Raw genomic sequence first — 26,131 nt, forward strand, 5'->3', positions numbered from 1 at the left:
ATGCCATTTTAGAATCCTGTGGATTTTGTTATATATTGTCGCAACAACAATGGATTTATTTCATTCATGTTTTTATGTGAAACATTTTGGGATTGGAGTGGATCATGTATTTGACATACTGTGTGGGACTAAACTTAATTTAGGCCTACCAAGATTTAAAAAAATAATAATTAAAGGAATGAGATGAGACTTCACTTTGAAGTACTAGATGTGTAGGCAGCTTGTTTTAAAACCTTCCTCGCCACTTCCTGCACAGTGTAAAGGGTTCTGACTCGTGTAGACTATAATTTCCAACATCATCATGCACGGCTAGCCAATGATGGCGAGGCTCCTAGCAAGTGAAAAAAACGGTTTATTCCACGGATATGATCGAAAATAAAGCGTATACCGTATGCAATGCTGGATTATCAAAAACTGACCCTGTGCCGAAATTGACTTTCCTATACCCAAAAATACAGTCTACGATCTGCGGTCAGAAACATTGTTGCTCCACATCCTTCACCGTTGAAGCTTAACAACAATCAGCACTGCTCCCAGTAGACCACATGGACAAAACACACACCAGGACTTATACAATGTGCAATACAAAATGTGACTGGGCATTTTACTATTTTACTATTTATTCTTTTTAATTATATTTATTATTGTGTTTATCTTCTACTTTTCCTCGTATCCCTTGCTGCTGCAACAGTGTGAATTTCCCCATTATGGGATTAGTAAAGGATTTTGAATCTTGAATCTTAAAGCAATACGCCACCGTTTGTTGAAATAGTTCTTATCCCGGTCTACCCTGGCTGTATATAGGTGGGCCAACGCATTTTTTGTCTTTTGTTGGCTCACTTTTACTCACAACATGCTAACCGGCAACATAGGATTCCATTCACTACGCTAAGCTAACTAGCGGTGGCGCCGCCGGTGTTGCACCGGACTAAAACAATGCATGCACAAAAATGCGTTGGCCCACCTATCTACAGCTAGAGGAGACCGTGATAAGCCCTATTTCAACAAACGGTGGCGTATCCCTTTAACTTTACCCTTGTGTTGTCTTTCCCTCGACCATGAAAAAAACACTTTTGTTGTCCCTATCTCAATGTTTTGATGCTTCTTTTTTTTGTCACTTTTTCAACGTTAGCTGCTTTTTCCAAAAACATTTTACGCTTACTTCCGGTGTTTTTGAAGTTTTTGAAGCTTTTTTCGTAATTTTTGTCACTTTTTCTCCAAAACATTTTTTACGCTTTTCCCCCCAACATTTTGTCGCCTTGTTCGACATTTTCAACGCTTATTTTTCTACCTCCCATATTTCTGATATATAAAAAATTTGACCCCAGGATGGTGGCGGGTTTGGTTCAGCGGGTAGAGCAGGCACACCTATATTGAGAGGTTTATGCCTCGACACAGAGGTCCAGGGTTCAAATCTGACCTGTGATGATTTCCTGCCTGTCTTCCCCCTTTCTCTCTCCCCTTTCTCACCTAGCTGTCCTGTCAATTAAAAGCGGATAAGCCCCCCAAAAAACGAACTAACTCCAGCTAAAGAAACCAACATCAAGTTGTCCAATAGCAGGACAGACTAGTGGAGCGCGAGTCTCAATAGGGCAAAACACCAACCAAAGCACATTGTGCAACATGACCATAAATTCTAATATTACATATTTTTAATGTCATTAAACTATTTACTTTTGCAATGGGAATAAATACAAACACTTTAAAATGATACAACATGGCTCATACTAGATAAACAACAGAAGAGAGCCATCAGGACAATGATCATCCACAATGCCTTGAAGACCTATTTTTAGACTTTACATTTATCTAAGCACTCCTGTTGTTCTCTTTTTTACATGGCTATCCTTGATGGTTTTGTATGAGTGTGTACTGTACAAACCATGCAAAGTTGGAACAAATACTACTAGCTACTCCAACAAGTACAATAATAAGTAAAATAAATAAAGTTCCCCATCCATTAACAACTTACTTTGAATCTCAAATTATTGTTACTAAATGTAGTTTCTTTCTAAGGCACCTAAACTTAGCCTCTTGAGCACATCGAGTTGGTCTCAATCATATACATAAACGACTTCATGTCCAAAGCTCTGCATAAACAATGCTATGAATTCTTCCAATAGGATTCTCTCTCGAGGAAGAAAGTGACTCAGGCCTAATATGGAGTTGGAGTTTTCCAGGAAGGGCGTTGGCTGCAGACTGCAGTAATGCAGTACACTGTAATCTACACAGTTTCCACTCACTGGAAACTTCTGTGGATAGACACTTAACATTACTGCCACCCTGCTTACTCTGGGCTTCATCAAAGTTACTCTGGAAACACTGGAACACACATCTGTACCTGTTTTAATTATTGTGCATAGCTCTTTGTATGTATGTACAGTATGTATGTATGTATGTACCCCTCTTGTAATATGTTTTGTGTACTGTTCTATCTGGACTTTGAGTCTGTAAAATAAAATCATATTTATATATTACTGATGAAACCAAAAACCTTCACATCAAAATAAAATAAAAAAACTGGCATAGTCAAGCAAATTTTTAAAGGCTCATTATTAAATCAGTACTCAACACACACCACAGGCCACGGGTGGAGTGAAGGGGGGAGGTATGTGTATATATGTATACACATATACATATATATACATATATATACATATATATATATATACACACATATATATATATATACACATATATATACATATATATATATATATATATATATATATACATATATATATATATACACATATATATATATATATATATATATACACATATATATATATATATATATATACACACATATATACATATATATATATACATATATATATATATATATATATATATATATATATATATATATATATATATATATATATATATATATATATACATATATATATATATATATATATATATATATATATATATATATATATATATATATATATATATATATATATATATATATATATATATATATATATATATATATATATATATATATATATATATATATATATATATATATATATATATATATATATATATATATATATATATATATATATATATATATATATATATATATATATATATATATATATATATATATATATATATATATATATATATATATATATATATATATATATATATATATATATATATATATATATATATATATATATATATATATACATATATATATATATATATACATATATATATATATATATATACATACGTATACATATGTGGGTAACCAAATAGACAAAAGTTTAACCAAAAAACGGGTATTACAGAGCAAATCAATGTTGTTCTGAATTACTAAAGTGTGTGTGTGTGTGTCTGTGTGTGTGTGTAGGAAGTGCATTCACCGTGAAGGTAACAGGGGAGGGCAGGATGAAGGAGAGCATCACGAGGAAGAGGAGAGCCACATCAGTCGCCAACGTCGGCAGTCATTGTGACCGTTACGATCTCTGGTCTAGATACGAGGACAGAACGCTCCTGTGGGTCGTATTAAAAGGTGCTGTAGGTAGGATTGTGAAGATCCAGGACTTAGCCAAAAAATTGGAACATCAACAACTTCTCAGTCCCTCCCCCCTTTCTGCTAAAGCCCAAAAGGGTCTCCTAAGCCCCTCCCCCCACAAGGGAGAATGAATGTGTGTGCATGAGCAGTGATTGACACACAGTTAGACACAGTTAAATATGGTGTTTTTTGAAAATTAAACCGAGTAAACCTATTCTGGTACAACCTTAAAATACAATTATGAACCTGAAAATGAGTATAATATGGGCGCTTTAAATGACCTGCTTCATGTAGTTCTACTGGAACATAGGGTCATTTTCAGCAAATATGACCGAAAGTTAGTTTTATAAGTCGTACCTACTGCACCTTTAAAGGGTAGGAATAAACAAACCATATCGTCGTATGGTTTGGTGGACTTGTTGGGGAAAAAACTTACCCTAGTTTCGGGCTTAGCTCCGAATGTTTACATTTGTCTACAGCACATATAAGCGGTTTTATATTTGTCATGATTTAGCGTCTTAATGTATCCATTCATTCAACGTGAACCACAAAGTTTAAAGATATAAAACACACAGCCATTTGATTGACAGAAAAATACTTAGACAACTTTATTGTGTATCAAAATACTGTCTTACAAACACGTTTAAAGCCTTTTTTTTTATATTTAGGACAAGATTCTCTTTTTGTTCTGAAAGATATACTATGCACAAAGCAAGCTGGAAGGGTAAAGGGAGGGGGTTGAGTGGTGGCTGACTGGGGGGGGGGAGAGAGATACAAACACTGAGCAGAAAACAAAGCAAATCATCTGTTCTCTTTTGTTTTTTTTGGTCATCATGTTTTTAGGACGTGACAAACCACAACATCATCTTCAGCCCTTCTGTCCAGCACGACTTCAGAAACTTCCCTTTTTAAACCTTTTAAATCGATATGAAAAAAAGTTCCATATTTAAAGGTGAACCGCAACAAAACACATCGCATGTAACGTTGGTGTTATTCTTTCTGTATCAAAAGAGTTTTACAACCTAATGAATATGCAGGTCACTTTAAAACACACACAAACAAAAAAAGAAAAAGCGGTTGTTTCCCAGCAGCGGTGTTGAGAGAGCACGTGTGACAAACCACGAGGAAGCTACTGTGAAATGTGTCTTTCTCCTCCCTGCTCACACAGGATGTGGCCTCATCTTTAAATCTCTTGGAATCGTTCCCATATCCTAATCCGTATTACGGCTTTAAGAACAGCAGTGCCTAAAACTGGATCACACTAGCAGCAGGTAAAACAACTGGGTTGGTGAAAACCACATGCTGAAGCGGGCTGGAACAGTGCCGAGCATTTGGAGTTCTAAGTAACAGACGGAGCCGTTCTTTAGACTTTTAGTATACCGACAATTAAAGATCTCACATCAAAGTGTGTCGTGGGGCATATAAACCCATTGCTCAGAAAAGGAACATTGCTTGCGACACTCTTTGGTCCAAGTCCTGTGATTGTTAATATAAAACGGAATCCACTATTATTGTATGTTAAGTATGTAGCTCCTCCAGTGTAAACAGTAACCTTCCATCCAATGCTGGGCTCAGCGGGGCCAAAATCAACTGCTGCTACACTACATTAAGCTAACCTATCACTGTACACTAGTTCAGACAAATCTGCTCATGTCCACTTATGTGCATGACTAAAAAATGTAACAAAAAAAAAGAAAAAGAAAAATGAAGGCCTAAGGCACAATTGTCCGGCTTACCATAATAATGAAAAAAAAAAAAAAAAAAGGTGCATCTTTTTCCTCCCTAAATTGTTGACTGTTAGCAAAAGAATAAAACAAGACATGGAGCGAATATCCAGAAAGAGAGGAATACTGCATGTCTCCATGCATTCATCTTTGGGAGATTCTGGACTGGGTTACAGTGAATGGTGTTGCTTTTTTTTGAAATATTCACTTGTCTGAAAAACACAGAGATCTGGCTGAGTGTAAACACTGATGTGACAGTTTTCTAGTTGGTTAAATAGTTATAAAATAAGACGCAAAAAAAAAAAAAAAAAAAAATGCCAGAAATCTTAATTTGTAACATGGGAGGGACTTGGACTTGTAAACAATGATCGGTTAGACTCTGGATAGAATTTCAGTTGTATTAAACAGTGGTATGTTTGCTGATTGTGGCGCCAGGCTTTTAGACAGTGATGTGGTAGGGGCTGCCAGGGATGTGTTCGTCTCCCCACTTCACCACCAGGATGTACTCGCCCTTCTCTTTCAGCTGGTAGCTGACGTTGTACATGCGGTTGCCCAAATGTTTCACTAGGATCTCCTCGCAGGGGACCTTGGGACCGTCCACACCAACCAGGAGCATGTTACGACCTGGGGGGGCAGAGACGCAACACGTGAGTATCTGAATCAATATATTGTTAGCAAAGTTAGAATAGTTTAGATTTACAATTTACAATTGCGGCACAGCGCCATCTCATGTCAAGTTTGTTCAATTTCTGGGGTTCAATGTCACGAGAACTGGCAGAAAATAATGCGCTCTTTTTTTTTTTTTTTTTTTTTAGGACTGACATATTATAGCTAAACAAATTAAAACTGAAATGAACGTGATAGAATTTAAGCTTGGTTTCTTGCCAAAATGCACCTTGGGAGACGTACTTAATTAAACAACCCCTAAATGTACATGGGTGTGTTAACTTTTTATCAGAGAACCAGACATTGTTAATATGTTGGACTGATAATATGCCTGGGAGAGTTTAATGCTGATTCAAGCCATGGAAGAGATTAAACTGTGAGTCAAAAACAGTGTCCGTGTCAATACTGAATGGGACTTTTACTTCTGGAACCAGGTAATAGTTCCTCCCACAATTTATATGCATTCAAAACCTTTTTTCTGCTTTCTAAATGTCCCTTTGCACGCTCAGGATTTGAGCATGCAATACTATTACTATTCCATACACTGTACGATTGTTTGTAGACATATTTTTTGAAAGAAAAAAGCACAAAAAAAAAAAAATGCACTTCACATCACAGTCCTACACACCTGCTTTGCTGCAGTCAACACTGAAGTTGTTTTTCTGACCGACGAAGCCCTTGGTCAGGCCCAGGCCCTTGGCGACGACCTTGCTGGCATCTGATTGGGTGGGAGCACCCTGCTGGGAGCAGCTGATGGCCCGGGTCACAGGGTCGACCATGACAGAAGAGGTTTCGTGCATACTGTGGCTGGACACTAGCTTGGAACCTGGAAGATGGAGACGAGGGGGTCTTCACATTCAGTTTATAATCTTTTCCTTTATTTGTTGCATTTTTTTTGATACTCAAATCCTTTTGCCTAAAACAAAGATCTTCCTCACCAGTGATCTTGGCTTTGAAGGGGCTTCCGCCGATGTGGTAAGGGCCGCCATACTTGATGGAAATGAGATAGCTGCCAGGAGCCATTGGGGTGTAGGTGACCCTGTAGCCCTCGGGGCACTCCACGCAGTCCATCTTCACCTTGGAGGGCCCGTCGATGGTCACAGCCAAAGCTCCAGGGCCTGCCTTGCTCGTATTCACCACAAATTCACATGCACTTCCTGGGAGGCAAAAAAAAAAAAAGAGACGGAACAGGAAGGACTGAGTTGAGGATGGGGCCAAAATGTTTAGTGAGACCAGAAAAGACATTATAAGGCATTAAGCAGCACCCAAGCCGTTTTGGGCACCGCTAACTGAAGGAATGTAATGAAATGACTTTTCTCAGATCTCATGACTACAGTTTGTCCCCAGTGGACTTATTTAGCAAGTTTTAACTTTAAGCTTTTTGAGTGTGTTTAATTTATTATGATCTGCTCTAGCTTTTTCAACCTTTTAGACACGGATATCTCTTTTCATGATATCTCTTTCCATCTGTGCGCATTGATATCCCAGCAATGCTTGTTACTAACTTAGCTCCTGGGAGCTTATTCCCTGAGTCCTTAGGTTTTCTCGCCTCGCAGATTTCCTCGGATTCCCTCAATCGTGGTTGCAGCTGCTGCCGTGGTCCTCTTGACGCCCGGCACTGCTACAACTATTATTTGTAGTCATAGTTCTATTATATGTATTGTTACTGTAATTGCCACTGCTCATCATACCAACTTCTATAATTATTATGAATCATATTTCTCTACATCTGTATATCTGTGTCTCTTCAGTCCTAACCGGCAGATGGCTGCCCACCAAGAGTCTGGTTCTGTCCGAGGTTTTTGCCTGTTTAAAAGAAGTTTTTCCTCGCCACTGTCGCACCGCTGTCTCTGGTGTGGGTGTGTGTGTGTGTGTGTGTGTGTGGTCTGGACCTACTCTATCTGTAAAGTATCTTGAGATAACTCCTGATGATCTGATAACTTTGAATTTAATAAATATGGTAAAAATAAAGGTCCAAAATGGAGTGAAATGGTGGGGTTTTTTATTATTGAAAAACATGACATTTCCCTGAGGGCGGACCCCTAAACCCCCCGCCAAATAGGTGCACATGAGTCTTCCACAAACCTATGGAAAACACTGGACTGGTATGCTGAAATTCACTTCCATCCCGTTTAATTTTGTCCTATTGTGTTGTGTAGAGGGGCAGTGTGTTACCTGTGGTGCCTCCCTCCAGTCCTGCCCCGTAGGCCGACACCATCCCAGGGTCTCCAGCCTGGCCCGTTTCCCCTACTCGGATCTTAAACGGACTACCAGGGATGTGACTTCCATTGAACTTCACATCAATGAGATAGAGACCGTTCTCTCTGGGGATGAACCGGACTGCGTACTTATCTAGCAAACAGAGAGGCGAGGAATGGTAAGGCACGTGAAAATGTTTTTAGATTTCCAGCAACAAGATCATGTTGTGACATCATTCCGGTGTGAGCAGGCTACGGGCCCGGTTTTAACGGTCTAAGCGCACGGCGTGAGGTGCCTGGCGCGGGTGCGTTTAGGGCGTGTACGAATCCACTTTTGCTAGTTTAATGGCAGAAAAAAGGGTCCGTGCGCCGGGCGCATGGTTCAAAAGGGTTGTACTTAGTGTCTCCATTAGTACATTTTGGGGCGTAACATGCAATAAACCAATCAGAGGGTCATCTCCCATTCCCTTTAAAAGCCAGACGCGTTTGGACCTTGGTGCATTGCTATTATAATGGAGGATTTGCAAAGCAGGAAGGAGAAATATTCAGGAGAAAAAAACTGATCTGCTCGTGCGTGAAGTTAAAAGCGCGTGGGATCATATACATTTTTTGCATGTTTGTGTGCTGCTGCATACACTGTGTGTGTGTGTGTGTGTGTGTGTGTGTAACAAGCATAGTGTGCGCGCGCTGTGCACCAGCCTAGGCACATTTTATTAATGCGCTGTTAATAGAACAATGAAATGCTGGTTTTTGTTGGTCAATGGCGCAATCACTTTCCGCTGCCTCAAGATAGCAATACGCCCAGAATGCACCTGAACACACCTCCCTGTAAGAGCAGCACGCCCATGGGCGCTCAGATGGGCGCAGGTGCATTTGCTATTTAAACGACGCGGGCGCTGGACGGGAAATTGACAACTGCGTCGGTCTTAAACTAGCAAAGACACTTGCGTCGGGCTTTGCGCTGCGCCGGGTGCAAGATAGGGCCCTGAAGGTGTTTAGGTCAGTTTGGTTACTAGGGTTGCACGATATATCGCTTTTCTATCATCGCGATATCAACCGGCGCAATAAACACATCGCGAAAGGCTGCGACACATCGCGGAAGACATTCAGAGATTCTTTGTGTTAGTTGGAAAGAAATATCAGTAGAAAACTGCACTTTACAATGTAACGGTCATTCTTTTGTTAGAGCTGCATTTTATATTCAATATGTTGTATTTTAGCAGAATACTGAAACCAGCAGAAACTGAGTACACTTTAAAATGTATTCATTTATCACAAGTTCTATCGTTATCGCAATTCTCAACAACGTTATCGCATATTTTCCTCATATCGTGCAGCCCTATCGGATACCATCGCGTGGTTACCTTGGTCGATCTCGGTGACGCAGCATTCCTCCAGAGCTCCAGACGGGCTGTGGACCTTCGCATCGATCACACCCTTCGCCCCGTTCAGGCTGACGGCGAACGATGCCGGCTGGTTCACCTTCAAACCCGACTCCTGCTCGACAACACATACTCACACACTCAACACTGCATCGCCATTATTTAACACCAACCACATAACTATCCAACCTCACCCCCCCCGCTGAACACGATCATCGGCAAACAGTTACTCAATACGGCCCACTTAATAGCACCATGATCGCCACAGTATCATATTCATATACATTAGGCTACTATTTAGCTTACCTGGAGGTTGCTAACAAGGCTAAAGAGGAGGGCTGTGCAGTGAAAAGGCAGAGAAAGCAGACAGGTTTTTGTGTAAGTCACACAGAAACTGAAGAGAACAGAGAAAGAAAAAGTAAAAAAATGTTGTGAGAAGGAGTCAGTTTCGACACTTAAGTATATTTATAAGTGTGGCTGGGTTGGTTCAGTGGTAGAGCAGGCGCACATATACTGGGAGGTTTATGCTTCGACGCAGAGGTCCAGGGTTCGAATCCGACCTGTGACAATTCCCTGCATGTCTTCCCCCTCTCTTTCTCACCTAGCTGTCCTGTCAAAAATTTAAGGCGGAAAAGCCCAAAAAATAAAGTATATTTATAAGTTTATGTCTGTGTTTATGTGGGGGGGGGAGTCGGCATGCAGGTGAAGATACATGATAATGTATGAAATTCAGTGTTGTATGGAGACCTATTACCAACAGAAAAAGAATAAAAATATATGAAAAGTTATGCACGATAAAAATAAAACTACTGATGGTAAGTCAACATGATGAGCAGGGCCACACGGAAACTGCTGGAGTAACAATTTTGCAGAACTTTACACAGATTTTCAACAAATTTAAAAGAATTGAAATAAACGTTAACACATCTCCACCCCAAGCGGAGAAACGGTCCGCTAAATTCAGCAGCTTTTTATTCTGGGTCACTGCTGAAAACGGTTATAAAGAAATAAAAAATCCACAGATTCCATTTAGCTCTGCGGATGAGTCACATTTTTGATGGACATGATTGATGTAATAATTATAATTTTGATTTAGTCATAACGTTTTCTTAGCATCTCACAATTTTACCTTACCACAAGATGGTTTTTTTAAATCCTGCATAACTTGAACTTTTTTCTTTTCTTTCTCGGTTAGAAGTGGGCTTCCACAGTTTGGCCTGTATTTGTGCGAGTGAGAACAAAGACAGAGTGAAAGTAGCCCATGTGAGACCTCTTTAACCCTTTAGCGCCCCGTATCACTTTTGGGAGTTGGGAGGCTGTTGGCAGCCTTTAGAATGAGGCACGAGAAACACACACAGTCCTCTAGTATCCCAGAAGCCCTTGCACTGCCTAACAATGCAGCAGCAGGTGCCTGTACCTCTGAACTCTCATCTTATGCAACTATAAGCATCCTGGCCTGCTAAACCAGTCGCTACTCTGCTCTGCTATATACGTTTTAAGTACACTCGACTTAAAACAAACTATTACACTTAACTCCACACTATCAAAGTCCTTATGGGCGGGACATATTTGTCTATTGTGTAAAAACCAAAAAACTGAACTGTCATGATATTCTGTCCGCACTCAGACTGCTTTAATCTGATATATGACATACTCTGATCTGCTGCTGCGTTGTAGGCAGTGCACTGTGGCCTGGCGTGTGTGCACACGGATGTGTGTGTGTCTCAGAGCCTCACCTGAAGACTGGCAACAGTGAGGCGACGGGCGTCGTCTGACGGCGAGGCCACAGGGACCACGAAGGGGCTGTCGGGGATGTGCTCGTCGTTGAAGCGGATGGACACCTCGTAGTCTCCTACAGGAGAACGGATGTCAAGTCAGGAAGTCACAAAAATAGTCACACAAATGCAAAAACAGCAGCAGGCATACAGTCAACAGCATACAGATTATAGTTTTTTTTCAGGAGAGTAAAAGAGTATTAAAAACACCACCAAAGAGGAGACATTTACTGGATGTTTTTTTTCCTGTTGCAAATGCTTTAAAAGTAACTGCAGTTGTTTTCAACCTGGACCTTCTTTTCTCATTGGTGGCAAATTGTCAATTTACTTCCTCTAAAAGAGCGTTTTTTGCCACTGACTCAGATTGTTATTCTAAGTGTCTGACTACATTCTGGAAAGGATCCGTGCAGAGATAGACCTTTGTGTTAAAGAGTAAGATCCTTTACTTTAAAACGTGTATAGAGCAAGCATATTTTCACTTGCAAATCGGTAAATTAAGGGTTTACTTAAACCGAACCAGAGTGGTGTTTGTTGAAACAGTGGAAAGACGACTTTTGGTTAAGATAGTTTTATGTACTGTGGTTTCTGTCGACTTTGAATTCAGTTTGTTTTACTATGATGAGATTACTGTTTATTTAAAAGGAACACGCCGACTTATTGGGAATTTTGCTTATTCACCGTAACCCCCAGAGTTAGACAAGTCCATACATACCCTTCTCATCTCCGTGCGTGCTGTAATGCTGTCTTAACGGCTCCAGCGGCATCAGGCCAGCACAGAACATCAGGTGACTGGTTCCAGTAATCCTACTGCTCCGAATAAGTGACAAAATAACTCCAACATGTTCCTATTTACATGTTGTGATTTATAGAGTCACAGCGTGTACAAAAAACAACATAACATGAGACACAGCCGTCTTCTAACTGTAAACAAACCGGGAACTATATTCTCAGGCGGAAGAATATAGTACTTGGGCGGAGTGATATGCTCGCAGCAAGCCTGTCTGAGAATATAGTTCCCGGTTTGTTTACTGTTAGAAGATGGCTGTGTCTCATGTTAGTTGTTTGTTGTACACGCTGTGACTATACAAATCACAACATGTAAATAGGAACATGTTGGCGTTATTTTGTCACAATTCGGCGCAGTAGGCTAGTTGGAACCAGTTACCTGAAGGATCTGTGCTAGGCTAAGCTAATGCTGGAACCGTCAGACAGCGTTACAGCACGCACGGAGATGAGAAGGGTATGTATCGACTTGTCTAACTCTGGGGGTTACGGTGAATAAGCTAAATTCCCAATAAGTCGGCGTGTTCCTTTAAATAGAGCCTTTCCACAATGTTGTCAGACACTTAGAACAATAATCTGAGCATGTCAGTGGCAAAACAAGCATTTTTTGTGGTCGTAAACTGAAGGTGCGCAATTGCCCTATAACTTACAGCACATTGGAGCTTGTTTGGCCACTGCTGACTGCAGCGGTCTTGCTTAACCAGTCGTCAGTCTCATAGATACACAAACAGGAAAATAGGGTCCAGGTTGAAAAAAAAACCAAAGTTACCCTTTAATTCTCATGCATAAACCTATCCCTGTCTCTTCTCTCACCAGGCTCCTGCACGATGTAGGACACTCCACTGGAGCCGTCCTTTCGGTCCTCGAAGGCAATTTCAGCCTTGCTCGGCCCCTCCACAGCAATACTGAGACCTCCGGCACCAGCTTCCCTCGTCCAGATACTGAACTCAGCTACACACAACACAGGGGCCAAAACAGTCAGGTACACTATATATCGCAGCACACAGCAAGGCAGCTTTATTTGTATAGCACATTTCAGCAACAAGGCAATTTAGAGTGCTTTACATAACACATTAAAGAGCAGTTATGGAGAATATAAAACCGCTAAAATAGAATAACTAATAAGACAAACTAATAATCCGGCAGCCACCACACCAACCTGGTACTCCAGCTTCTGCTCTCTCCAGGCCCGGCCCTCCAGCGCGGACCTTATGAGCCCCACCCTCTCCCAGGGGGCCCACGGTGAACTGGAACGGGCTGCCAGGCACATGCACGCCGTTGTATTTCACACACACGGTGTGCACGCCCGTCTCGGTGGGGACGAAGCGGATGCAGTAGGTGTTGTTCTCTCCCTCCATAATGTCGGCCTTGTGAACCTGGCCAGATGGGCTGGTCACCTGAGCCGTCATGTCCGCTATGCTGATCTCTGAAGAGACAGGCAGACAGACGTTTGAATAACTGAAGACACACCTGCAGAGAAAATCTGTAACTTTGAACTTCCAATGACAATGAAACAAAGTATTTTTATTTTTTTTTAAAACACTGATGACGTGTATCCGTAACATGCTAAAATGTGGAAACGTAATCTTTATCTGGCAACACTGCTTGAATTACTAATCCTACATTTCCCATGAACTCTATGTTGTGACATTTCGTATAACCGTTGGATACGTAACTAGCGTGGCTGGTAACTTTAAAAATCTGCTAGCCATGTTATCAAAAAAAAGTTAATTTAAAGCCCTGCATACCAGACCATAGCCTGGATGCCAGCCAAACTTAGCCCCGCCCACAACATTTGTATATTGTTAAGTGAAGCCAAAACATCTGTTTTCACTTCACTTTAAGCTCACACACAGACAATAGACAAAGGCAGTCTCTTCAAATCAGGAAGACCAGGGTTTTCCAAAGTAATCCCAACACCAAAAGACTTCACATCTAACAAGGCACACCAACTGTGACACAATGTGAAGTTGGATTGCTACGACGCATCATAATGTCATCATCACCTGGGATCTTGAGGTTGAGGTCACACTGGCTGCCGACATTGGCGACTGATGCTGCTCTCCTCTTCCTCGTGATGCTCTCCTTCATCCTGCCCTCCCCTGTTACCTTCACGGTGAATGCACTTCCTACACACACGCAAACACACACACACACACACACTTTAGTAATTCAGAACAACATTGATTTGCTCTTTAAGTTTTGTTAAACTTTTGTCTATTTAGTTACCCACATATGTATGTACAGTACAGGCCAAAAGTTTGGACACACCTTCTCATTCAATGAGTTTTCTTTATTTTCATGACTATTTACATTGTAGATCCTCACTGAAGGCATCAAAACTATGAATGAACACATATGGAATTATGTACTTAACAAAAAAGTGTGAAATAACTGAAAACATGTCTTATATTTTAGATTCTTCAAAGTAGCCACCCTTTGCTTTTTTGATAACTCTGCAAACCCTTGGTGTTCTCTCAATGAGCTTCATGAGGTAGTCACCTGAAATGGTTTTACCTTCACAGGTGTGCTTTGTCAGGGTTAATTAGTGGAATTTTTCCCTTATTAATAAAAAAGCAAATGGTGGCTACTTTGAAGAATCAAGACATGTTTTCAGTTATTTCACACTTTTTTGTTAAGTACATAATTCCATATGTGTTCATTCATAGTTTTGATGCCTTCAGTGAGAATCTACAATGTAAATAGTCATGAAAATAAAAAGGAAATGCATTGAATGAGAAGGTGTGTCCAAACTTTTGGCCTGTACTGTATGTATGTATGTATGTATGTATGTATGTATGTATGTATGTATGTATATATATATATATATATATATAGTTCTTCAAATCGAGGGTGTTACAATCATAGATATAAAAAGGAAACAAAAATATTCATACTAATGAAATCATTAAATACATGGCTACAGGTTTCCACCATCAAAGTACAAATCCAGTATAATGAAATCTATACATCAGTTACGCCACTGCCATAAATCATCCATTTCTTCCATTTATGAATGAAAACATTTTCTCTCACTCTAAGCTGGTAAGTCATTTTTAATCCATGGTGTAAATCTCTTCTATTATTTGTAGCCATTGTTTTATAGTCAGGAGTTCAGTCTCGTGCCAGTTTCTTGTAGTCCCTGGCTGTTTTGAGGTACGCACCTGGCACATGTTGGTCAGCGAACTTGATGTTGATGATGTAATTTCCTGGTTCAGTGGGACAGTAGGTGACCTTACAGGTGCCGTCCTCCTGGTCCTCAGTGTTGATGTCCACTTTACTGGGCCCCTCGATGGACAGGCTCAGGCCGCCATAGCCTGTATGGAAGGAACACCAGAGAGTGTGGTACTAAACATTACATCTGGATGATTGAAAAGGAAATGTGACAAACTTAACACACGCAGAAATATATGTATTTTTTTAATTAAGCGTGTACCTGCATCACGAGTGTCAATGATGAACTCGGCAGGCTCAAAGGTCCTGGCCTCGTTCAGGCCCGGGCCGCTCACACGCACGCGGCTGGCATCACCGATCTCTGATTGGTTGATCATAACGGCAATGGGGCTGCTGGGAATATGGCGACCATTCTTCTTGATGTTCACAAGGTGCTCTCCAATCTCCTTAGGAACGAATGAGATGCCTGTGACAGACACATGCACAAAGACAGCAGTTAAAACAAGGATTTAAGAAGAAAACGACAGCTAAAACGGGTTTCATGCTTCTTGCGCTCGGGGCGGTGCTAGAGACCTGGGTCTGGCTAGTCCCCACAACATTCCGGGATGGGAGAAAAACGTTGCCCTGATTTATCGGAATTTCTTTAAACCAATCACAATCGTTTTGGGTGGCGCTAGTCTCCGGACGGAGCAACATTGCCTTTCCAAAATAGCCTCGGGAAGGAACTTGTTTCGCTGGAACATCTGCTCGTTCAAAAGTTGTTTTTAGTTTTAGAAAACTCAGGTTGGACAGATAGTTTAGCTAGCTGTCTGGATTTACCCTGCAGAGATCTGAGGAGCAGTTAACCATAGTCCTCAGAAATCCACCGGAGTTTAAAATGCCAAAACAAAGAAAGTGGAAGGTAACGGACATCCTGTCGAAAATGAGGGACAACAATCCCAGAAATGAAACGTTGTCGATACAGACTAGGGCGGTGCCGAAGGTTGTTGATATTGATTGCAGTCAAAGATGTCAGAGCGGGTCCAAGAACGATTTTCTTCTCTTCTGTAGCCAATCATTGCATCGTGGGGTCCACGTTGTTTCAAAATCTTTACGGTGCACGGCTGGGCGCTCAGACTTTCCGCGCAGTTGGCTGCAGTTGCTTCATATCGCCGTACAAACTGCCCCAACCCCGCTGAGTGCAAGAAGCACAAAACACATTTAAGACTTTTAAGTCTTCAAACGTACAATATGTAACTTTCTGCCGCTAGGGGTCTCTCAACCAAAACAATGGACGGTAAAACTGGACTTTTGATGACGTTGTGAAATTGTGTGGAATTATGGGAGTTTTTAGTGTTAAACACCTTCGCTGCCGGTTAGAATGCATCAGTTCACGGACGAGTTTACCCATTCAAGTTTATTCATGTTACGTTTATTCATGTTATTCTAATAAAATAGCTGCAGTTTCCCCAACATAATTACGTTTTTCTTGATTAGATTTTTATTTGTAGCTGACCAGTTAGCTAGTGAGCCAGCAAGCTAACAGTAGCCAGCAGCTAAAACACAAAATATTTCACATATCAATGTCACCTTTTGGATGGTTTCAACACCGGGGCGGTGTTTGTAACGGGGTTTGTTGTAACGCTACCTAGCTACTAAACGAGGCTGAGAGACGGGTGTGGGTGGGGATTGTTGGGGGAATCTCCGCGATAGCGAGCCAGGACGTTCGGTGCCTGTTGTGCAGCAGCAGAACATCTCCCAGCTGCCCGGAATGATCTCCCCTTCACTTTTCAGTAATCTTAACTTTTCGTTTTGGTGCTTAACCCACCTTTTGTCGGGTTAATTTAGCTAACCGTAAAGACAGCTAAACGCGAAGGGGGGAGAAATTCGGCAGGGAGGAGATTTTCGGCACATACACCGGTAGCGCTACGGAGATGTAGCTAGTTACCGCTATGGATGGCCGCTGTTGTGACTCGGTGCTGGGTCTGATATGGTCTGTTTCCCGACGTTTAATTAAACTGCCGTTAGCGTCGTAAGCACCAGGCACTGGAGATAAGTTCTGGCCGGGGGTTGCTGTAATGGAAGTAGCTGGCTGATAGGTGACTGGGGGCTAACGGTAACTAGCTAGCTATATGTCCCGGGGCTGTTGTCAGCTGTCATCCCGACTGAGTCTCTCTGCGCCGGGGGAGTGAGACAGACAGACCGGGGTGTGCTACTTTGGCTAAATTAGCATTAGATTAATCGTCTATCTATACAGCTAATGTTAACGTTACTAGTGAAGTTATTCGGGGGTTAGCTCAGTCCTGTTAGCTGTGGTCGAAACAGTCATACTAAAAATAACTATTAGCATGTTGAACGATGTTGTAACCTCATAATGTTGCCCACAAAGCTTTAGCATCAACGTTAGCACATTGTAGTAACGTCAAGCCGGTATCGATATTGAACTTTCAAAATAGATAAAGTCTCTGTTGTATTACGGTGATAACAAAGTGGGATGTAATTAATCACAAAATGATGCTGTATGGCAAAAAAAAAAGCAGTATTACGGTTACAAGTATTTTTTTTCTGTGATATTGTATGATTTACAATTACTCCTGAACGTATCATCTTGGTGCCAGTGTTCTGACGGAAGTTAGATTAACTGGAGGGTGAAAGGTTATATGACGCCACTGACTGGCGACTAAAGGAAACGTGCCGTGTCTGAAAATAAAATAACACATTTCTCTGGGTTTGACATTTGGTGGAAACATTTAGGATAGTGTAAGAACACAACTCATAAAAATATATAACATATGTATGGTCATTTTTAGACATTTTAAAGCAGAAATGTTACATATTGTACCTTTAAGTCAGTCCATTTCACACACTCACCAACATGTCCGTTACGCAGCATCTTCAGCAGGCAGGGCTCCTCGCGGCCCGAGGGAGTGGTTAGGGAGGCTGTCAGCTGGCTGAGGTCAAACTCTCCAATGTCCAGGGGGATATCTGCAGCTGAGCCCACCTTCAGATGGGACATCCTCATGGAGTCATCACCTGGGGGACACAGCAGAGACAGGCACACTCAGAGAGAGGAGACAAGATAGTATGGGGGCAGTGATAGTCAAACTTGTTCTGTCATTTCTCCCTGGCGTAAATTGACTGCATCTACAGTAACTACAACATGTGGACATTCATCTCTGTCACTCAGAGGAAACCACCTGAAATCCCTAAAACTAACCATGGGTCCGGTTGTGTAACTATGCTAACTTATAACACCAGTAACATTACCACGTGTGTGATGTCATGTCAGCGATATGATGGCCTTTAATGGTGGTTCATATTTCCTGTTAATCATTGAGTATTTAAGATCATATGGTATTACCAGTAATCCTAGCAGAGAAGGGGCTGCCGGGGATGTGCTTGTCGTTGTATTTGACCAGGATGCTGTAATCTCCAGGCAGGACGGGCAGGTAGGACACAGTGCATGTCCCATCCTGGTTGTCAACACAGCTGATGTCGGCCTTGGATGGACCCTCGATGGCCAGAGACAGACCGCCTACAAGGACATGATAGGAACAGAGGGGTTCATATTTTCTTTTCCTCCTTTATTTCTGTGTCATGCACACAAAATGCCCAACAGTTGCAGTGTTCAAAGATTTCATTGCATTTCACAAAAATATAAGTTATTTTACAGGTCGTTCTTAAACAAAATATTGGTGAGCTGGTGAGTGTAGTCTTGTAAACAAAATTAAGTGGTGTGTAAAATAACCTTTGCTACAATTTTGAGAATGTCTTTGTAACGTGCAGGGGTGTAACGATACAATCGATCTGGATCGATTCAGTCCTCAGCGATCCAATATTATCGATGCAAAGGGAAAATATCGATAAATATCGAGTTATTCCATTCAATTTGTACTTACCATGTATTTATTTACTTTGATGTTTCTAATGTTTTTAGCTTGTTTGGCTGGTTCAGTTTGTCCCTTGTTTTCATTTGTGGTGTGGAATTTGTTGCTGTTGTTGTTCTGTCAATATGTTATGTTTGTCATGGTCCTTAATGTAATGCCTGCTGCAGATCAAATGTCCTTCAGGACAATGGAGTTTGAAAGTTGAAGTTGAAAGAATAGATGTAATATTGTATCGTGATCAAATGTGTGATTTACACCACTAATCTACGCAGGCGGCTGCATACAGTCAGATGTATTCTGCCATACGACTGCTACATACCCTCTCCAGCATCTTTGGTGTTAACAGTGAAGACAGCAGGCTTGTTGACAGTCCCATGGATCAGGCCTGGGCCATACGCACTGACATTACCACTGTTCATGTAGTCCACGTAGAACTGTAGGGGACTTCCTGTGAATGGAGAAGAAAGGAGAAGAATATCTCATGCACCTTTGGGGGGGGGGGGTTAAACATTTCCGCTGGATTTTCAAAACACATTGTGTCAGAAGTTGTACCAGGGATGTGGATGCCATCGTATTTGATGTCCATCTCGTGCAGACCGGCCTCAGTGGGAGCGTACTTGACCGTAACAGTGCCGTCCTTGTTGTCTGTGATGTCAGGCTTGGCCACGGTGCCCGATGGCATTCGGACTTCACCTTAAGCAGACAACAGAAACATTTCGTACAGCGAGACACACGCAACACACAGATCATCACTTTACACACAACATTGGGCTTCAATCAGTCTGCGATGGGCTGTTATTGTTGGAATGGAATGTCATTCTACTGGGCCGTAATTTACGAAACATGTACACAATGATATGCTTTTTATGCGTTGTTTTAAATGTATGTAAAATTGTATGTATGGTATTTTTATGTCAATGTTGTGATTGTTCTATGTGGACATCAGGAAGAGTAGCTTCTACATCATTACCAGCTAATGGGGAATCCAAAATAAAGATGAATAAAGATGAAAGATGTGATCATTATACAGGGTTCCCACGGTCACAGAAAACCTGGAAGAGTCCTCAAATCTCATTTCCCAGGCCCGTAAATGTCACGGAATTAGTAAAATCCTTGAATGTTTTGGAAAAGTCATCGGATTTTGTTGTTTAATGAAATTACTTGTTACAGTAATCTTCCGCGGATAGTGGTTCCACATGTCACTACCCGATGTGAGTCGAGTGCAGATGTGAGTTGCGCGTGCTCAGATTTAAAAACTGTTTACGGCATAACGCCAAGGGATCGGGATCCGGCAAACCTTTTAGCCATCTATGATTGTTTGATTGCCAACGTTCGCTCAAAACGCCATTCAAGTGACAGCCTTTATTTGGTTTGATTGCTAACTTGTAGCCAGCAGTGAACGAACTTCGTTATGTAGGTCCATTTGACATCAGGGATTGTGCCGTGAAAATGTGATGCCTTAACGCTAAATAAATTACTGCTATGTAATGTACCTATCTCATTATACTGTGGCTAACCGCAAAACAGATCTGCGTGAAATCTGGTCTAGCCTACCTGTGTGGGGCTGTCGCAAAGTGACGCATGCGCAACTCACATCTGCACTCGACTCACATCGGGTAGTGACACCACCTATTATTTTCTGCAGCCGTTGATGTAACTCAAACTCTAATATGCCTCGATGCATGATGGTTTTGTTCACCATCATGTACGCTTCTTAATTTCCTCCCCGCGTTCCGTCTCTCCCTCCAGCTAGCTGAAACTATGTTAGAATCTGATATGTTTGAATAATGATGCGGGGCAAGTGTACATTTAATATTTCATGGCTCTTTTAAAACAGATACAATTTGTATCTGTCATCAGAGAAGATATATTACAAATTATTTAGGCTCCATACATTGTTTTTTAGAACTGCATCCAGAAATGATTTTTTAATCAAGTTCGTTAAAAATATATATTCAGTTTTGTTTCACCTCGTACTTGAAAAGGTTTTTTGTTGTTTTTCTCCCAACATTTTTGTTGCTTTATTGGACATTTTTGTCAATTTTTTCAAAATGATTTTACTTTTTTTTTTTTTTTTCAAATGCTACAAAATTGAATAAAACACCCAAATTCAAATGAAAGTAGTGAACAGATTTACTTTTACTTTACTTGTGAAAAGTGTTGAATGGAAACGGCCACATTAAAAGAAACTTGCTGAAATAGAAAATTTTTAATTTTTTTAATTTTTTCCTTGCTTATTTTCTGTTGGATCCTACTGTATTTTTACAAATGTTTGTCATGTGAAGCACTTTGTGACTTTGTCTGTAAAAGGTGCAATATCAAATAAACTTATATATAAGTATACTATAGAGTTATGTTTGCGTTATAAAAACTCATGGAAAAGTTTTGGAATTTTGTCAATGAAAATGTGTGGGAACCCTGATTATAGTGCAGACGGGTTTATGTTACCTGTGATCTCTCCCTTCTGGATGGTGAATGGGATGACCAGGTCAAACGGCCTCAGCCCTGCCACATCCAGACCGTTCATTCCCATTGGTCTGTCTGTTGCCTGGGAGACAGAGCAGAGGGCAGAGGTCAGATACACACAGTCTGTGACGAGGGTTGCGGCGACGGGCGTGGTTGCGGTTAACAGTAAACGTCACAGATGCAGTCGACACAGCGCAGGACAGACGGGCAAAAGTTTCCAGAACACCAACAAACAGAATGGGATGAGACAATCATGAGATGAAATGATTGGACAATGGGGGGGGGGGGATGACAATGGTGATCATGGTCAGGATGATGACACCGACACAAGCTGCGAGAGAGAAATGAGATGAGGACAACAACACTGGTAGGTCATGGAGAGAATGACAAAGCACAGTTAGCCATTTTGTGAAATGTGGAGCAGCTGACATGCCCACATTGATCATTCTCAAAATGGCTTTTGTCTCCTAAGCGAGTCGACATGGAGCACCGCTGAACAGACGCACTGCACAATAACTCATGGGAGATATCTAACTCCCAAATTGCAAGGGACGCATTTCCCATGTTGTGGAATAAAAACTGTAGGGCTGCAACTAACGATTATTTCCACTGTCGATTTATCCAATAATTACTTGTTTGGTCTTTAAAATGTCAGTAGATTAGGGGAAAAAAAAGAGTGTCAATCAGTGTTTTCCAAAGCCCAAAATGACGTCGCCAAATGTCTTGTTTTTCCCACAACTCAAAGATATTCAGTTTACTGTCACAGAGGAGTCAAGAAACCAGAAAATATATATATAATAAGCAGGAATCAGAGAATTGTTTTACTTTTTCTTCATATATATATATATAAAAAAAAAAAAGTAATCTAATCATCTAATCGATTAATCTTTGCAGCTCACAAAAAACCTGTGTGTATATTTTGGAACTGCGGCACACAGGAGAAGAATATGAATGTGCCTTTTTCGCTATCGCTAAGTGCAGCTCTGTTGCATTTTCCATGTGTTTGAGGAATCCTGTTTATGAGATGGAGGGAGCGAAATGAGAGATAAAAGTCCCGTCAAGAGATAAAACACCTGCAAGGAGAGACAGCAGACACTGAATGCGGGCTGATGAAAGAAGGAGGCCACGTGTGAGGATGTGGATGAGGGGAAAAGAAAGAATAGAAGTAGATGGGAAAAAAAAGTTGAGTTGAGAGGGATGAGAGGCTGCAGACAGGAGGTTTTTTAGGTACCCAGGGCTGTTGAGCGTAGTACTGGGGCATTTGGCTCTGCTGCATGAGCTGGTCTGATGGGGCTCCTTCCAGCGCCTGAGGGGGAGGGGGAGGAGGGGGGAGGTGGTGGGTAGGTAAGGGGGTTGTGTAGGGGATGGAGAGGGTAACAAAGATGGAAGGGGATTGGATGGGGAATAAAACAGTAGTCAGAGTGATTTAGAAAACGTCTGGCGCAAGCAGGACCCAATCACGAAGCTTCTGTGGGGAGAAACGGTGTCAAGGAACTTTGCAGCATTTTCCCTAGGTTTGTGGACGCCTCATGGTGCGTTCCATAGGTACTCGGAAGTCGGATTTTTCCGAGGTCAAAGTCGGAAACACGCCCACTGACCTCGGATTTCCAAGCTCGGAATTTGGGCAACCACCGAGTACACCGAGCTAAAAATCCAACATGGCTGGTCTGTGCATCAACAGTTGTAAAAGCTGTAGTAACATACAGTTATCAGCACTTCGGTGTCATTTGTATCTCACTAAATCAGTCGTACAGCAGTTTCTGTCCATCTTCTAACTGTAGACATGTTGTCACGCTGTTTGTATGCACAAAAAAACAGCGTAATGCGTTGTTATCAACTGGCATGCTAACCGCTAAAAATGGCTAACCCAGCTAGAGCTAATGAAAACAATGAAAATCTGACTTGGAAAAGGAACGCATTCACCTCGGGTGTGACGTCATTCCCAGCTTCGGCTTCCGAGTTCCAAGTTAAATGGGACGCACTATTAGGTGCAAATGTTTGGTGGGAGGGGTTTGTTAAGGGGCCATCCTCAAAAAAAAGTTACGTTTTTTGATTACAAAAATAAATACAATTTCACATCATTTTGGACCATTACTATTGCCACCATAACTGTGTCTAAAACATTGGAAAAGCCAGAGCAGATAATAAATAAATAAAAACCCTTAAAGCTTAAAGAAAAAACTTGCTAAAGAAGTCCACTGGGAACTAACTACAATCATTAGATCTGAGAAAAGTCATTTAGTTACATTCGTTCAGCTTAGTTGGTGCACCAAACGGCCTTCGGGTGCTGCGCCTTAGCCTCATAATGGTAGGGAAAAAAACTGTCCATGCACTTTTTACACTAAACAAAGTTTAGTGTAATTCTAGTATATTATTGTAGTATATCCAGCAGCAGTCACACTCTTTAATACAACAGTATAATGTAGCACAGCTAGCTGATTCTGCAACATGAGTCATCACTTGACAATATTCTGCACTATGCATATTTATTTATTTATTACTCCGTGTCACCTCCTACTGTGCAATATGTCATTTCTATTCATCCGAACCTTACTCATCTGTATATCTGTGTATACCTGTCTGTTTATAATAAGGGTGTTTACCGTGTACATTTTACTATTATTATTTCTTATTCTATTTATTCTAATACTTTTTGTATATTTTTCCTATGTCTATTTAATGTGTTATACTGATGTGTGTGAATTTTTCTTTTGAGCTGCTGTGACAAGGGAATTTCCTCAGTGTGGGATTAATAAAGTCTATCTTATCCAAGTTGTCCTGCCTGCTTCATGATCATGATCTGATCAGTTTTTCGGTTTTTCCTTGACTCTGCTCTTGTTATTTCGTTTTTTGTTGTTCCACTAAGCTGTCGGTCAACAGGGCATTGCAGCAAAAGAGCCTGTATGCTCAACCAACCTGCCCTGTGTAAGTGAAAGTGAAAATGCACGTCACTCACCGTGACTTGGAAGGGACTGTTAGGGATGTGCTCCCCTCCGAAACGGACGCAGATGACATACTCGCCAGGCTGCGGCGCCGTGTAGAAGATGTCGAATGTGCCGTCCTCGTTCTCAACGACGTCCACGTCGAGCTCCGCCCCCTCGGGCGTGCACACGCTGCAGGTCACCTTGCCTTTCCCAGCCGCCTTGGCGTCCACTGTGATGACTGTCTGTTCGCCAATCTGGATAGTTGGGCCAACGCCTGCGCCTTAACAACGGAGAAGAAAGGCTCAGTGGTGAAATGAATTTCTAATTATAAAATATCTTAACAGAACACAAACAGGCACACACGTCCTTACACACACACACACACACACACACACACACACACACACACACACACACACACACACACACACACACACACACACACACACACACACACACACACACACACACACACACACACACACACACACACACACACACACACACACACACACACACACACACACACACACACACACACACACACACACACACACACACACACAATTCAGCATGCACATTTCACAATTACGAGACAGGGATAAAGCTGGATGAGATCTAGTCATGTTATATCTGTCCACACTATGTTGTTACTATTGACTCATATGTTATTGTCATACAGTTTTCCATGTAGAACTGAAAGCTAGATTAGCCATTCCACCATGCCATCCTACCTACTCCGTTAGTCCATTAGTCCGTCCAACAAAAAAAATGAGAGAGGGAAACGAAGACAAACGTTTTGACAAAGGAAGTGGAAAACGAAATGAGAGGAAGAGAAGGCAAGGGACAGAGAAATATATAGAGTATAGAGTAGAAAAAAAGAGAGAGAGAGAGAGAAAAATGGGGTATCATGTTGAAAGCTGGTGCCACCATCCTCCATGCTGACAGAACCGAGTAAGAAAGAAAGGTAAGAGTAGTTCCTCTACATGACAAAGTTGTTCAGAAGGCTTACCTAAACCGTGACCGCCGATTGAGACTGATAATAGGAACGGTGAGAAGCAGGGGAGCGAGAGAAAACAAAGGTGACAAATAAAAAGACAGTCAGGTGGGGGTGGGGGTGGTGGGAGGCAATCACTGTGCTCCAAACACTTGAAAACAAACGGTGATGGTGGAGTGTGAAGCAGGGAGTGTGTGTGTGTGTGTGTGTGTGTGTGTGTGTGTGTGTGTGTGTGTGTGTGTGTGTGTGTACAGCAAGGAACTTCAGTGAGGGGGGAGTGTAACTGAGGAGCACAGCGTGAGGAACACAACATAACAATGCATGAAAAAAAAAATGAAATATGAGCAGCAGGTACACTGAGAGATGAAAGTCGATACTTTTCACGACTGATGTATCCTCTTTCGCGCTCTCACGGTTACCACTCACGTCTGACGCTTAGTGTGAAGCTAGAGCCAGCGGCCGCTTAGCTTAGCTTAGCATAGCTTAGCTTAGCATATCGACTGGAAATGCAAACGGAGAAAAAGTCCGGCTCCGTGTCCCCTACGTTATTATAAATCCCACTACTTTTCTTGGCAAGACCATATACTGTAAAAAAAAAAAAAAAGTGGACGTAGCAGCGGTGATGTCACTCCGAG

At 41.5% G+C, this 26,131-nt stretch overlaps 1 protein-coding gene across 3 annotated transcripts in view; it reads right to left on the reverse strand.

Moving 5' to 3' along the window:
- Positions 1 to 4,359: 4,359 nt before the first annotated feature.
- flna (filamin A, alpha (actin binding protein 280)) overlaps positions 4,360 to 26,131 on the reverse strand; it is a 77,003-nt gene continuing 55,231 nt past the window's right edge. The window contains exons 31-49 of one of the 3 annotated variants that reach the window (XM_028583925.1): positions 25,512 to 25,535; positions 24,532 to 24,779; positions 22,807 to 22,881; positions 21,558 to 21,657; positions 19,662 to 19,802; positions 19,429 to 19,557; positions 18,584 to 18,757; positions 18,094 to 18,255; positions 15,506 to 15,709; positions 15,234 to 15,386; positions 14,076 to 14,198; positions 13,229 to 13,495; positions 12,883 to 13,020; positions 11,248 to 11,363; positions 9,494 to 9,626; positions 8,107 to 8,283; positions 6,870 to 7,088; positions 6,560 to 6,757; positions 4,360 to 5,889 (exon numbers count right to left, since the gene is read on the reverse strand). In XM_028583925.1, coding sequence (XP_028439726.1) covers positions 5,705 to 5,889; positions 6,560 to 6,757; positions 6,870 to 7,088; positions 8,107 to 8,283; positions 9,494 to 9,626; positions 11,248 to 11,363; positions 12,883 to 13,020; positions 13,229 to 13,495; positions 14,076 to 14,198; positions 15,234 to 15,386; positions 15,506 to 15,709; positions 18,094 to 18,255; positions 18,584 to 18,757; positions 19,429 to 19,557; positions 19,662 to 19,802; positions 21,558 to 21,657; positions 22,807 to 22,881; positions 24,532 to 24,779; positions 25,512 to 25,535 — 2,966 coding nt within the window. In that variant the 3' untranslated portion in view covers positions 4,360 to 5,704. The remainder of the gene's footprint in view (positions 5,890 to 6,559; positions 6,758 to 6,869; positions 7,089 to 8,106; positions 8,284 to 9,493; positions 9,627 to 11,247; positions 11,364 to 12,882; positions 13,021 to 13,228; positions 13,496 to 14,075; positions 14,199 to 15,233; positions 15,387 to 15,505; positions 15,710 to 18,093; positions 18,256 to 18,583; positions 18,758 to 19,428; positions 19,558 to 19,661; positions 19,803 to 21,557; positions 21,658 to 22,806; positions 22,882 to 24,531; positions 24,780 to 25,511; positions 25,536 to 26,131) is intronic. The other 2 variants (XM_028583926.1, XM_028583928.1) reach the window with 2 other exon arrangements.

This window comes from Perca flavescens, chromosome 7, assembly GCF_004354835.1.
Source record: "Perca flavescens isolate YP-PL-M2 chromosome 7, PFLA_1.0, whole genome shotgun sequence".
Lineage (NCBI taxonomy): Eukaryota > Metazoa > Chordata > Actinopteri > Perciformes > Percidae > Perca > Perca flavescens.